General features: G+C 36.7%; 1 protein-coding gene across 4 annotated transcripts in view; it reads left to right on the top strand.

The window, feature by feature from the left end:
- The window catches only part of ANKRD28 (ankyrin repeat domain 28), a 119,902-nt gene that overhangs the window by 61,899 nt on the left and 41,926 nt on the right, over window positions 1-16,077 (top strand). For 2 of the 4 annotated variants that reach the window (XM_051610938.1, XM_051610937.1), the window contains exons 4-6: window positions 9,662-9,732; window positions 12,652-12,852; window positions 13,635-13,722. In XM_051610938.1, coding sequence (XP_051466898.1) covers window positions 9,662-9,732; window positions 12,652-12,852; window positions 13,635-13,722 — 360 coding nt within the window. Of the gene's footprint in view, window positions 1-9,661; window positions 9,733-10,418; window positions 10,438-12,651; window positions 12,853-13,634; window positions 13,723-16,077 lie in introns of those variants that run through there. The other 2 variants (XM_051610941.1, XM_051610940.1) reach the window with 2 other exon arrangements.

Below are 16,077 nucleotides of genomic sequence, written 5' to 3'. Positions count from 1 at the left end.
GTGTTGCTGAGAGGGTGCTATTTTTTCCTATCAAGAAAAAAAACAAATTCTGTTGACTTGAAAATACATAATGACCCCTTTCTTCTGAAAAGACATCTTGGATTTGACAAGGATATTTCCTGTTGTTTGGGTTTGCACCATGTCTAAAACAAAACCAAGCAAAACCTCAAAGCAACTGACCATGTTACAAACTTTGCAGCTGATTCAATTATAGAATGTGTGGGGTTGGAAGGGACCTTTAAGGTCATCTAGTCCAGCCCCCCCTGCAGTGTACAGGGACCTTTGTAACTAGACCAGGTTGCTCAGAGCCTCCTCAAGCCTGACCTTGAATGTTTCCAGGGATGGGGCCTCCATCACCTCTCTGGATAACCTGTTCCAGTGTTTCACCACCCTCATTGTAAAGAACTTCTTCTTGATACCCAATCTAAATCTACCCTGCTCTAGTTTAAAACCATTGTCCCTTATCCTATTGCTACACACCATTGCAAACAGTCCCTCCCCAGCTTTCCTCTAGGCCCCTTCATGTGCTGGAAGGCTGCTATAAGTTCCTCCTGGAGCCTTCTGTCCTGGCTGAACAGCCCTAACTCTCTCAGTCTGTCTTTGTAGCAAAGGTGCTCTGGCCCACTGATGATTTTTGTGGCCCTTCTCTGGACTTGTTCCAACAGGTCCATGTTCCTCTTGTGTTGAGGGCTCCAGAGCTGGACACACTACTCCAGATGGGATCTTAGGAGAGCGGAGTAGAGGGGCAGAATTACCTGCCTTGATCTGCTGGCCACACTTCTTTTGATGCAGCCCGGGGTGCGACTGGCCCTCTGGGCTGCAAGTACACTAGTACCCCCAAGTCCCTTCCTTCAGGGCTGCTCTCTATCACATCATCCCCTAGCTTGGATTGGTGACGAGAAGTGCCCCTACCCAGGCAACCTTGCAGTTGACCTTGTTGAACCTCATGATGTTCCTATGGGCCCACTTCTCTAGCTTGTCCAGGTCCCTCAGGATGGCATCCTGTCCCTCTGGCGAGTCCACCACACCAGTCAGCTTGGTGTCATCTGCAAATGATAACATGTATTTAATGAATGTCAAGATTTACTTACACAAAACAATGTATTAAATAGCTGCAAAGTCAAAAGCTTTGAAAGCTGTGAAGTCAATAGGCAATACGAATCTAACTGCACTGTGCCTGTGTGCTATGCTGTGGACTTCAATTAGATGTTTGTGCCGTGCTGTAGAGGCACAGCCTCCTGAACTGCACAGGCAGGTGCTGCACTGGGAATAAATCAGGGTGATACAGTGAAGGAGGCACAGAAGCCACTTGTTGATCCATTTATAAGTGAATTAAGAGGGGCGTTAATTGCAGGATGAGAAAGTGATGTCTGCATGTTGAGTATTCGGTTTGAAAGGCTGTGCTGTACTTTGGCACTACTCTGTATATTACCTGCTTGCAAGCTGTGGTTTTAGGCAAGCAGCTTAAACCAAACTCTTCAAAAGCAGTCCTCAATATAGTCTTCCTTATTCTTGAATGCTGGATTTGTAATCTTTGTGGTTTGTAAAAGGTGAGCACTCGCAGCTGTTCCTGCACCATCTACTTTTCTGAGAAATCAGGTCTAGGTGTCTCAAAATGCAGAACTCCCTTAGTTGGGAGATGGGGATCAGAGGTTAAGTGTATTTATCCTCTCAATTTCATAAAGATACAGAAAATTCATCTGTTATGTTTCAGCTGGAGATAAAATCTCTCCTTTGAGACAGATGTATAATGTTACCTTTTGTCATAGTAGATGAACATGAGGGAGCAAATAAAGAACATCTGTTACCACAGCAAGGTTTGAAGAAATCTTGCTGTGTTGTGAGACTGCTTTTTGAACAATGAGAAAATAGTTTGTTGAATAAATAACGTTTCTGAGCAACAGTCTTCTCTGTGCAGTTAGCTTGTGTGTAAAAATTCTGTATGTGGTTTTAATTGACCTGTTTGGGTGTATCTGCACAAGGGATTGAATTAAATAGTGTAGGTTACTTTCATCCAAGCATTTCTCACCTTGTGAGAGCTTGACTTTGCAACTTGTAATGTCCTCTTGCAGTTTTGCTGGAATGCAGTTAGGAACCACTTCACCTTTTCCTTTTGTGCAAGCTCTCCTAAGAAGACTGCTTGCTTTGATGTTTTTATTCTTTCTTCCAACTGGAACTCAGTTACTGTAGTCAGTATTTCCACTACACAGTGGCTCTTACCTGATTCTTTCTCATTATTCTCTGTTCTTGACGTGTGTACAACATAGGGGTTGTTTTTTTCTTACTTGATTGGAACTTCTTTTGCATCCCACTCAAGGGGATTAATGTTGCTTTCGAGTATGTATTTTGGGTCATATATTACTGTTATAGTATATTTATATTACTTTACTATAGACCTAAGCAACCCATATTGTTCATTCTGAAGATAAAACCAATGGAGCCTATTTGAAGACTTTTGTGAAATAAGTTTTCAGTCTTAGAAACATACTTATTTACTTTTTTGAGTTCTTGAGATATTTTCCCATCAAGCCTCGTGGTTGCTCTGTGACCTCTCCTGTTCTAGTCTTTTCCCTGGGCTAGGAATCTGAAGGTGATGGTTTGGATACAGACTCTGAATAGCAAAGAAAAATGCTTCCGTGTCCCAATTTGGGGCTGGACATTCAGATTGCCTTTTGATTTTTTTATCTTAAGACAGAGCTTCACTGAACTTACTAATAAACTTACCCTCTGAGGATATGAACATCTTGCCAGCAAATTCTCATACCACTATGGTCTGTGGATGTCTAAGTATTAAAATAATTTCTCTCTGATAAAATATAGCTAGATAAGCAATTAGCATTCTGAAATCTGTTAGGATTGTTCTTACTTAGGTAAGTATGCAAACGGTAAATAAAAAGAGACATAAAGGTGATGGAACAAAAGTTTGTATTTTAGTCACTTGAGAATCACCATTTTAGAAGCATTGTGAGTTTTGTATTACTCTGTGAAGAGTCGAAGAGCCATCACAGTGGTATTTTTGTTGTGCATGTACCACTCTGCACAAATACATCTGTCTACATTACACTGGCATTAACTATATAAATAACTTGATGGCAAACTACCGAGAAGTAGAAAAAGTAATTGTCTTTATTACTGAGTGTCCAAGTTTTTGTTCTTTCTAAGAAGTTCTGATTTAAAAAATCAACCCCTTCTTTCAGTTAAGTCTTCCATGTGTTATGGGGAGACTCCCCATAACTATTATGGGGAGACTTCTTTATAAAATAAAGTAATTCCTTCTGTTTGTCCTGCACTTTTTAAAATGCTACCAGAGTCTTATTGTGGAGGCAAGTGAGATCTAAGGTGCAGAACAGATTAGTGTGATCCCAGAATGTGTAGCAACTTCTTCAATGTGTTTTCTTTAAAATACCATTCAGAGTATTACTGCTTTCAGTGAAATCAACACACTTAATGAAAATAAACATCTAATTTATCTGTTCTCTTTTGAATAGATTCAGTTACTACATTACATTGATACTTAAGTACTAACACAATACATGTATGTTTGTTTAACCCAAAATTTTCACTGCATGGAGCTCAGTGTTCAGGGGTGTGTGGTCAAACTCAATCTCATTAAGGTTTGGCAGCCCATGAGTTTTTGTTGTGCTTTCCTCTGGGTCAGCTGGAAAATGTAGGAATCATGCTGACACTGAAAAAACTATCATGACAATAATAACATATTTTGGAGCATAGCATAGACCCTCCAACAACATAGCTGCAAAATAGCTGCATTGCTTTCATCTAATTCTGAAGCTGTGCAAGTATTAAAAGCCCATGCAATAACAGTCACACAGCTCAGCTGTTGAAAGGCTATCACTGCAAAAATACCAGCTGCATGAAGCTCTCTGGGTTGCAGATGTACCAGCACACTGAGGGCTTTTCACAGCAGCTCCTTTTACACTGCCTGTGTCTTTCAGCCGCTTCCTTTTTTATTGAAAGTGGTGTTGGCCGCTGTTATCTTTTTTGAGCTGTCTTAACTTCCCTATGGCAGCAGTAACAGTTGCTGTGAAGAAAGTAGCTCTAATGCTCTTGGAGAGTGAAAATGAAGCTGATGTATGAAAAGGTAGCAATCTTGAGTAGCTCAAGAAGTCTGGTAGCCCCCTGTTGCTGTCTGAAGCTTGAGGGCCTGGTGGCTGAGTTGTAGCTGAAACTGAAGTTACAAAGAGAAATGGACTACTTAGGTTGACATGGCAGCAAAGTTCTTGAGGATGGCTTTGACTTGGATGTAGTTTTCATCCCTTTTGTGGTCAGTGTATCTACATGTGGGTTTTAGTTGTGTTTGGGGTATTTTTTGTTTTGTTTTGGTGGTTTGTTATTGTGGGTTTTTTAAAATAAAAACTGTTGTTGAGGCATCATTGTGGCTGGTCAAAGAATATTCCAGTCCTGTCCCTATCAGATTTTTTCACTCTTCTGCAGATCCTCTACTATGCACTTAGCTTATAAATAGGAAGCAGCTTTCTCTCAATAAGGTCTTTATTTTTGCAGCAGTAATTTTCCAAGTATCCAATTTTTCAATGGGAAATGACCCTAGACTACTACTGATTGGTCCAATTCATATCTCAAATCTTTAAATTTATGGACTTTTTCTGTATTTCCTTATGAATGTTCACATGTTCTTTTATCAAACGAAAAGTTTTCTTCATCTGTTCATTCCCTAGTGTAGCCTGAGAATTTCTGCTTACCACTTTAAGTACTTCCACAGTCATCAGCTCTAGATAAAAAATTGATCATTTAAAAAAGGAACTTCTGAAGCTAATACTAGCCCATGGAAAATAATTAAATAGAATCTAATTACAGTAGTAAAGCTGATTATTCTCATTGATTTATACATGGGATCTTTTTAATTTCTGCAAAGATCATTCCTAAAATTATTTCTGTATACTGGTTAAGACAAAGTTTGTCAGCTTTTTTAAACAAATCTAAAGATCTTATTTACGTCTTTTAAATAAACATTTCAGAGTTTCAAATACTGAACATCAGGTGTTTTTATTGAATGTGTCAGTGAAAACATTTTTACTTTATTTGCTTATAATATGTTATTGTTCAATCACTAATACATCTTGTTCAATAACAAAGGAAAATACCATCTTAACAGTCTAAAAATACAGTCTATAAACAACAGTGGAAGGGAGTTCAGGACTGAAGGTTAGTACTGTGAGTAAGGATGAAAATGTCTTGTCAGTTCTGTTGTATTTCTTTTCTGAGTCTTTTTCCAACTAGTGACGCATACGTCATGTAGCCACTGCATTCATTAGTCTTCTGAGGACACTTACAAATAGAGTTATGGTGCAGAGTAGCTCTGGAAGAAATCCATGGCAGAAGTTCTTACAAAAGGAACACTGAGTTGCTGTGCTGAGACAGGACTGTATATAGTCATATGGCACTTTACAGATGAGGGAGGAGGTGTGTGGCTGCTTCTTGCAGCGTTTCCTGCCGAATCATTCATTGTCTGTCTCTCCAAGAGCTGTTTCCTGGTTCTTAATCGAACATAAGGGTATTGACACTAATGAACTAGCAACTGGATTGCAAAAACGTACATCTGGGTATTGGTAGCTAATAGCACATTTAAGTGTGCAGTTGCCAGATATGGACTGGTACATTTAAAGCTTCCAGGATAGTTCTGTGAATTGGTGCATGTGTTGAGTGGGAAATGTCTCTTGAAACATTAATCTGCTTAAAACGAAGCCTCGCTGAGTTTTTCAGTAGCTTATGTACTAGATTTATTAAAGAAAACATATCTTACTAATTGTCATTTGCATATGAATGCAACTTTACAACAAGGAGGGAAGAAAAATATGTAATATTTTTTCACCCTTCCCATACCCCCTTTTGCAGAGCAAAAATCCTGCTTTCATTATATGTCTAAATATGTAAACTTACCATGCTTAGCCAAGTTGTTCTACTTTAAAAGTTCGTTTGTTTGGAAGGTGCAATTTTAGAGGAGTATGCTTATGTAATAAGTTCTTAAGTTGAGGCAAAGATAATAGTTATTTTTGTGCAGTGTTGCATTTGATACATCTGGCAAGTCACCATGTCCTTTTCCTGTGAACTCTGTGGCATAGAATAATTGACATGTAAGAAATTTTACATTGAACAAATTAAATATTTGAGCAGTTTTAACAAACATGTTAAGAACAGGCCACTGAAGTCTGGAAGATCCAGCTTGGTGGGTTTGGGTTTTTTGGCTTCTTTTTCATTTTGTTTTTACAAATTGGGGCTAGAGGTATGCTGCACCATGTTTTGAAAGAGCAAACTGCTGCATAACTGGCATTTGGAGGCGTTTGAAATGTGAGAAATGCCCTGGTTAACACGTCAGCAGATTGAGCTTCACAGAGATAGTATTGCATCAGCAGTGTTGTACAGTGAATTATATGCAGACACATGTTCAAACTGACTTTTAAGCAAACCGTGAAGCAAATCATCCTTAAGCAGAAGGTAGTAAAGGTGTAATATATTTTCTAACATTTATTTGCAGTGATCTAGAGTAGAGCTTTACCCCAGAGGGTGAAGGCTGTACAATTTCTCACTGTTCAATGGTAGGAGTGCAATAGGTTTCAAGGAGCTGTGTGTCATGGAGAACATCTGAAGGGGGAGGGAAGAATGGTAACATTTTCCCGAAACCAAGTGCCAGGGAGTGAAGAACAGCCTAGAGAAGCATTATGACTTCAGATACAAGGCTGTTTGGAGAAGCTGTTTTATAAAATTTAAATAATTATTTGCAGCATGTCATCTTGGAGAAATGTAAGGGAGAAGTATCTGTGTTAATGTAAAATACTATTTTGTTTAACATATCTAGAGCTAAAGGGTTCACAATTCTCACATTAATAGTACAAATGGATTTTCTGGTAGTATGCTTATTCTGGTTATTACTTTAAAACTTTGTCTTTCAGTGTAACAATTTTGAAACAAGTTTGTTGTGGGGGGAAAAGCTTGGTAGTTCTTTCTTAACTAAGTCCATCAGAGATTTATATTTTTTTTCAAAAGTCAGATTTGTTTATTCCTTTGTCACATAGCCTACAATTTTTTTGGTGCTAACTTTTTGTGTTAACTTTTGAAAAGTTAACTTATTTTAGTGTCTACATATTACACTAATTTATCTATGGGATGTCGTAGACCTAAGCTTTCTTGCTGCTCTGGGTGGAAGATAACTTGGGCTGTGGGGCAGATACTGTGTTTGTTTTGTTCTTTTGAGAGGACTGTGTTTAGTTAGTTTTAGGTATTGCTTTAGATTTCCTTAAGTGTTTCTTTGGCTAATGCTGGCTCGCTTGCGTACCAGAAACAGCAAACACTTTCAGGTATTTTTTATTCAGTCCTAGTGGGACTAACTTCCCACTGGAAAAATCTTTTTCATTATATATTTCTGTATTTGCTGCTGCTCTCTTCTGATGCTATTTTTAGGCTGCGTGTTGAAGTACCAGTAATGTCAGTGAATGACTTAGCTGAACCCATAAACACAGCTTGGACTCTAACCACATTCTTACTAGAGCTTAGGTGACTCCTGACTCCTTGCAGTGGAAATGTGCATTTCCCCCATTGTGCTGGGCATGGTGCTTCTCCTATCTCAGGCTTCCATCACCTGACTTGACCTCAGACCTTGCAAATGCATTTTCCTGAGGAAAATCAGGATGGTGATTAGTGACCTAGGAATCCTTAAAACACTTCAAAGGCATTTGTATCCTAAAATGAGAAATAGAAATCAGTTAGTCTTTGTAGGTCTTTATTCCTTGGCTGTTGGCTGTGGGTCTGAAGTCAGGTGGATCTTGGAGTACCATTTTGGCTCTTATTTTTGTCTCATCTGCTAGAAACAAGGTGTAGCTAACAGTTACCTGGAAGATGGTCATGGGTTGCAGATTAATTTAAAAATACATTGAGTAGATTCTCACTTACTGTTCATTCAGGTTGCTGTCTTTTGGGAAGGTTTACCAAAAATCCCATGACATTTCTGGTGACTTTTACATTTTTCTGAGTCTTTTTGCTTGGGTTCTGTGCAGAATTTGATACAACATGTTGTGGTTGGTACATTATATAGTGCAGTACACTAGGTCCTTGTCATTGTTGAAGGAGGAAGCTATTTATGGTAAGACTAAATCTCTTCTACTTTTGTAGATTGTGGGGGTTTTCTTTAAATTGATTTAGACTTTCCATTCCTTCAAACTTATTTTTCAAAAACTTTTAGGCTTGGAAAATAGGTTGACACACAAAGCTCTGAAATTTGGGTAGGGAAAGAGGGAAATCCCTGAAATTGTAGCCAGTGATTAGACTTCAGGCTCTGTCTGGCACTTGGGAGACCTAGGATCAAAGTGGGAGTTTGGATCCAGCATCAGATTCCATGTTGTGTTTTTAAGCATTAAATGGATGGATTAACTAGAAACTGATTAATTCAGAGAAATGACTTAAAATATTTTATTTGCTCAATATATACAACCATGATTTTATACAGACTGCTAAGTTTCTTAGGTTGTTAAGCTGCACTGGGAGAGACTTAATTGCTGGTGCAAGTCTGGGAGACTTGGATCAAAATGCTCTGTTTCTCAGCTGAATATCCTGACCAGCCTGCATTCTCTTCTATTCTTTGTAGAGAAAAAAAATGAAAATTGTTTTTGACTTAACAGTATTATGTTTAGCCTGAGAAGTTAATAAGCTCTAACTAAGAAGTTAATGATAACATGTGATACCATGTATGGGTCTGTTAACATCTATTTCCAAAATATTTTTTCAAAAATGTGATATTTTGTCTAAGCTGTCAGTCTTGGCAGTTTTCAAATAAAGCTGTTCAAATTTTCACTCAAGGTATAAGGTTAATCGTGTGTATATATACACACGTGTATGTATATGTATATGTGTGTGTGTATCAGTAAGAAATTAAATCATTAAATCAAGTTTTCTTGTTTGTTGAAGCCACTGGAACTTAGACTGTAGTTCAGTTGCTTCCTTCAGGAGATTTCCCAAATCCTTCTTTCCTCTTTATTTTGAAGAAAAATGCTAAAAGCCAAACTCAGGCTTGTGTCCCTTACAGTTATTTGGGGGACTTTCTCCTTGGGAGTGGGGACAGCTGTTTCTCAGGTAAGCCTTTAGAGGCAGAGAGGTAAGGTTGTTACAGTCTAGCTCAAGAAGGGGAGGTCTTGAGGTAGTCTGGGTGACCCACAGGAGTAGGGAAGATAAATTTCCAAATTCCTAGTAGAAGCAGCAGCAGTGTTCTCTATATCTATGCCTCAGACTCACCAACCACATGGAAATAGGGGGCATAGGGAGTGTTGTTTCTTTCTCTATTTTAATGGAGAATTTCAACTGTAGTGTGAAAGTAGGAGACTTCTGTTGCTGAATTAAGGCAAGGAACCCATCTTTCTTACCCAACTGTCTTCTATGTGCCTTTGGAAGGGCAAAAATTGTAGAGGTTTACCTAGTGTAAAAAGATGAGTCCATTTTGATGGAAGAGTATGATGGGTGCAGGTTAAAATAATTTCCTCAAAGGGTAGACTTCAGCTGGAGAAAAGACTCCTTTCCATTTTTTTATATTGTACTGTATTAAATGAGCCTAGAGTGTCCACGAGTTCTATGTCTGTACTTGTAAATATTTCAGTCTTTCTGTAAATATATTATAAATTTCTGTTATTTTTTGTTACAGGAGCTAGAGTTAATGCCAAAGACAGCAAATGGTTGACTCCTTTACACAGAGCTGTGGCATCTTGTAGTGAGGTATGGGGTGTTTTTTTGCTATTTTTATGTTAAAATAAGGCGTCTAAAATTGCCTTCTGTTATTTGTTCCATTTCTACACAGTGAAACTACTCCAAACGTTTGGAATTGCAGAACATTTTTGCAACAGTTTGTTTGACCTGTTGAGGGTATGTGTATATGTATCACATGCCTGAGTAGGAAGAAAGGGGGAAAACTGCATAAACTTCAATTCTCAGCTTTGCTCTCTGCCATTTCTGTAGCACAGGATTCTGCCTGCAGTGTTCTCAAGTCCAGTTTACTTCTCATAAAGTAACCAGAATGGTTCAGCATGAGGCAAGTAGAAATGAACTAAAATTTAGTACAGCTTTTACAGTATAATCTTTTAATTTCTTCATCTTTTTTACATGCTTGTCTGTTCAGGCTTTAAATAAATAAATGGTTACATAAGGCCTGCAAAAAAAACCCTTTTTTTGAGAAGTGATTAATGAGTAATGATAGTATTTAAAATAACTTTAAAAGTTATAAATTAAATATGTAGAAAGTTTTTTGAAGTATACCAGTTACTCCATTGTGAGAATATAATAATATAAGAAATGAATTTGTTACTGTTCCTGTATTGTTGATGTCCTAATAAAAAATTTAAATGCCCATAGAAAATCAAAGCAAACAGAAGTGCTGAGCTTCTTATTTGGAAGAGTTTATGCAAAACTGTCTCCTTTGAGATTGTGAGTCAAATTTATGTTCATTTCAGTAGGTTTCAAAAAATAAAGTTTTTTTTTAAGATTCTGAGTACGTTTTTGTTCAAGAAGATAAAGTTGGATATTTTGGTTTTGACAAGGATTGAACTTCAAGTATATGATCCATGAACTATCTAAACAAGCCTTGTTTCAGTATTTGGTTTTTAATTCCCTGAATAAATTACAAGATTTTGTCACCAGCATTAATAGCTAACTTACTTGGTGATAGTGTTATTCAAAACAGTGTTTGAAAATTAATCTTCAAGGGTGCCTTATTCCCAAAATGGTATTTGTTTTTATTGAGACATATTTAGGCTGCTTCTCTATGGGAGCTGACCAAAGCACCAAAAGCTGCATTCTTCAGAGCTGAGGGACAATAAAAGCTCCTTATATCAGTAAGGCTTGCAAAGAGGAATGCTGCAGACACATGATGACTTCAAGAAAATACAACCCTGGTCATATTTTTTAAATGTGGAATATTTCCAACAGAATACTAACCAAAGGGAAACAACACATGTAAACCAATCAAACTATTTACCCAATGATAGGCACTTCTCAGAATTTTCTATTTATAAACACAGTAAGTCCTAGGAACCCACATAGGTGGCTGGTGTGTGTAGGCACTGTGTTCCATGTGACAGACATATATGAGTTGTGGGCATTAGATAAAAACAGCTGTAGTGAAAAACTCTTGATAATGATTTCAGGAAGACATGTAGACTTCCTCTTGAAGCAAAGACAGCTGCAATTAAACAAGGACATTGAAACTCCAAATTAACTGGAATTACAGATTTAGCTGTCAACTGTCAAGTTCAAGACTGTCACACTCCAGGCTTTTGTATTTGTATGCTTATGTTACAAAAAAAACAATGAAAAAAGAACCTCAACTCTAAGCAGATTCACTAATTCTTGAAATTCATTAATGCATAGGCACATAAAGATAAGATACATTATTTTTATACTAGCACTATGGTGCTTTCTTCTACAAAAGGGATAATAGCTGTTTTAAAATTTCCTTGTTCTGATCATGTTTTTTCCTAATATTTGGTTAAAAAAAGACAAGAGTTCAAAATAACTTTTAGATTTTTAAAGTATTAAATCTACCGAAGTGTCTTAGAGAACACAAGAGCTATTCAATTTAGTAGCCATTTAATTCCATTTAAATTACAAGCCTGTGATGCAGAATTTTCACTTTTATGTTTGTTTTTATTTTCTTTCTTATTGAAAGGAGAAGAGATTTGAAGATTTAAAATATTTTATATTTTTTTTAATAAATAGAATGAAGTGCTGCTTGGCATTCTACTTGTTGCTGAGAAGAATACCGAGCTATTGTACCACAGTGTAGTTCAGAATTTCCAGTAACTCCTTCTGGTAGCATGTTTTAAGTTCAAAGTGCCAACCATTTAGTTGCATGCTCAGTGTTTGAGTTGAAAGTCACTGAAAGCAATTAGTGAATTGTGGGAAGGTCACAAAGTTAATGTAAATTGCAGTATTCATTGTCATGTTGATACCACTAATGGATATATTTCATGCATTCCAGTTGTGTGCACAAATTTTAATGGGGTTTTGTTTATCTTTCTGTAAGAATTAATTTTATTTGTAAAATTTTCACAGCCTGTACATTTAACAAAAGGGAATGAATAATCTTTTCATGACTTGGAATTCAGCACAACATTTTAAAATGGTTTTCAGGAGTTTTGCAACTGTATATGTTGCAACTTCTTGTGACCATGCTCTGTTTTGTATGTGGTTCTCTAAATGTGCATTTAATAAGCTGTTCTTCCCTTGGCCATTTCTAGACCTTGACAGTTCAAAAATTTTGCCTCGCAAAATTTTGAAAATGCATTATAAGTTCATAGAACTTCACTAATTCTTAACAATGGAAGAAATCCTAAGGAGGTTTATTGAGCTTTAGAAATTAGTTGTGATGACAAAACAGTTTGCCAGCCAGCTTAAGAAATTGGATAAAAGACCTGGAAATGTTTGATTCAGTTGAATTCTGTAGGGAATGTATTGTTCATGTTCTTGAGAACATCCTCAAATCTGGATTTATTATAAAATACAAGTCCCAAAGCATAAAATTATATCTACAAAAGAACAGATTGCAAATAGTTCTATTTCATTACACTGTCCTTGGATTAAAAGCTAGCGTTTCAAATCTTTACTAAGTGGCTTGCTGGTTCTTTTTGTAAATGCTTTCAGGATGCTGTTCAGGTGTTGTTAAAGCATTCAGCAGATGTGAATGCTCGTGATAAAAACTGGCAGACACCCCTACATATAGCAGCAGCAAACAAAGCTGTGAAATGTGCTGAAGCTTTGGTGCCTCTCCTAAGCAACGTAAATGTGTCTGATCGAGCAGGCAGAACTGCGTTGCACCATGCAGCCTTCAGTGGGCATGTGGAGGTAAGAGTTATTTTCCTTAGCTCATTTCTCACTTGTTCTGTCTCTCACATGTCTAATATTTAGTTTCTTGGTTTAAAATCATATTTCTCCCATCTCCTCAAAAAACCTCAATCCCCATTTTGTATTTGGATTTGTCTTTTGTGTACTGAATCTGTCTGTGTACTGAATGGTTGTACAAAATGCATGTTACGTCATTTAGTTGAAAGGTTATTACAGCATTCACCCTTAAGACAGAAACAAATTTGCCTGAGTTAGCTGGAGTTAAACTAGTAATAGATAAATTTAAAATGGAAAAAAGAATCTATTCTCCTGTTCTGTAGACAGTGAATGTGTGAAGTATGGAGGAAATACATCTAGTAAACTAACTTGCCTGTGTTCAGACCCTGAAAAATGACCACTGAAAAATTCCCATTTTAACTTTGTATAGGTAATTGGAGACATTTGCAGTAGGCTTGCTTTTGGTAATTAATTTTAGTGAATCCCTTAGTAATCGGATTCAAAGATTTCAAAGATTCACAGCTTTGCCATATTTAACTTGGAAGTATTTTTGCTGACATCAAGTTTTATGTTCCTTACTGTGACTTGATTATCGCTGCCAAGGCGGGCAACCAGTTTTTTCAAGCTTATGGAATATTCAAACAACATTTAAACATATTCCAACACACATTTAAATCCTTTGAAGATGCATGTATTTTTGTTTTATTGTATGATTTTCTTTGTCTAGCATTATGCAGAGCTTTCCGTTATGAACAGGGGATTTCTTTTATTTCTGTTTATCTCAGATGGTCAGCTTACTGTTGTCTAGAGGGGCCAATATTAATGCATTTGACAAGAAAGACAGACGAGCTATACATTGGGCAGCATATATGGGTATGTACCAATTTCAGTTGATTTCTATTGTGGTATTAAAGAAAAATCCCCTTATGGTTAGTGGTTTTATCTATTTCTAGGAAAAATATTTGTAGTATAAGCATTAAGGTTATCTGTGTGCCTGTCAGAAACACATTAATATTGTACTTCAAACTGCCTTGTAAATATGCTTTTGTGGTGAGAAAATAAATGTGTTGTAAAAGGAAAAGTAAGGTAAGTAACTTTGTTCTTGAAAAATAAAGGAAATTTCTTCCTCAATTATCAGAAATCCAGTTGTAGTTGAAGGCTTCTGTAATGAAGCTAAGTAAAAAGTAAGCAATCAATAAAAGGGGCACCTGAAGCAGAGGGTCCTTACAACAAACTTGGGGATTGCATTTTAAAAGAGTATTTCATCTCTAAACCTCCAAATTCTTACGTTGCCATTCTTAGTCCAGGAGTGGGTAATTATTCTTCTCATGGTATTGATTAATGCAGTGGCATTCTTGTCAGTGATGTATTTCCTTGCCTTTTATCAAACTCTCATTTTATTAAGTGGTAGGAATTGTTTACGTTGGCATATATATAATAAATAGTAGAGCTCTGTATCTCCAGCTTCATTTAAAACATGAGCAAGATAAACCATTGGAAGGGAAATCATAGAAAAAGTAGATTAAGAGTTCTGGGCTGGCACTGACAAAGACTTCTTAGCTTCGGCTAATCACATGCAACTGCTGATTGTATTTGTCATTGCAGAATATGTTGGGCCTGCTCAGAAGCAAAACAGCCTCTTTTAACTTCTAGAGAATGTCTAATGGGATCTAAAGATTTGAATATTTTTATTCCAGTTGTAAAAGGATAATGCTACTTGGAATGACTGTCTTGGTAAAAACATTTATATATAGGGTTTATAAAGAAACATGTTTATTTTTTACAAATGTTAAATTTAAATACAAAGAGAGTAATTTCTACTTCCTAGAGTAAACCAAACTAATTTTACTGCATCTGATACCAAACCAAAAAACAAACACGTATAAACTGGGAAATTACATGGACTCATTACATTGACATCTCTATGTCTAGGATAACTCTGCCTGGGAAGTCTTTTATCTTAGACAAAATGCCCCTCCATATGCAGCCTCCTATTAATGATTATTATTATTATGGAGTAAATTACTTATAAATAGGCATAATGCTTTGCAGTGCATGTGATGGGGGGATGGTGGTGGTTCTTAAAAACAGATTTTATGTTGCTAATTATACGTACATCTCATCTCTGATTCTTGTGGCACTGAGTATCGTATGTGACTGTTTTCCAGTCTTGCCACGTAAGGCCAAATGGAAGCAGTAACTTAAGAGTGAAAAGACAATTTTAAAGTAACTTACTGAGCAAAACAAAAGACAGTACCTCTGTAAATACAGTCACCAAAACCCTTATGGTGAGTTTTGGGGGCTGATAAGAAGTTGTTATTGTATAAAGGATGCTTTGGTCCCAGGCCTGAGAATTCTGGTCTTTACAAATAGAAAACCACACATTTACAAAATTGGACTTGTTTGTAAGATCTCAGTGGTTGTAAAAGGGATCTTCTCACAAACATCTCTATTCACATGAAAGCAGAATTATTAACTGTTGTCTTTGCACAACTCAGTGTTTCAGGCCAATTTCACATTAGTCTTACGTCCCTGACAGGACAGGTTTGAAGTAACATGACAGCAATGTAGAATAAGGCTGTAAAATCCCCAGCGTGACTCTCTTGAGCTGTCTTCAGAGGAAAAGACTGAAATGTGCCAGCAAATTATGAAGTTATCATCACAGCATATTAATACTCTAACTTACAATTTGAACCTGATACCTGTACTTGAAGCGGAGAAGTTCAAGAAGAATCTTCGTTATTGATCCAACGTTCTTTATGATATTTTGTAATCTATGTACATATGCAAAGCAGTATCTGCCATAGGCTGTCCAACCACCTTGCTTCAGGTGATTATTTGCAAAATTTTGTTTAATCGAACCTTTACTTGAGATGACAGAGACGGAGATGTTTTATAGCTTGTGCAAACCTAGATGAGATAAAAGTCTATTTTTCAGATAAGCTACATTTATTCCAATATTAGTCAGTGCTATTGCATAGGCTATTAACAGGAAACTTAAAAAACAGTGTTTGGGTGGAAAAATATAATTTATCTAATGTCCATCAACCTAAAAACCCTTGCTGAGAATAGAGCAGAAAAAGCTTTTAAAAGTCTTCAAACAAGGAAAAGAACCTGTGCCATTCACTCTCATAATTCAGAACCATTTTATACGGCTCCAATTGTTTGAAGAAAACCTTAAAGCTTTTCAACAATATAAAACTGACCATAGGAGGGCGGGAGGAGGGG

This window comes from Apus apus, chromosome 2, assembly GCF_020740795.1.
Source record: "Apus apus isolate bApuApu2 chromosome 2, bApuApu2.pri.cur, whole genome shotgun sequence".
Lineage (NCBI taxonomy): Eukaryota > Metazoa > Chordata > Aves > Apodiformes > Apodidae > Apus > Apus apus.
Note: the sequence above shows the minus strand (reverse complement) of the source record. Positions and strands in the feature narration are given on the sequence as shown.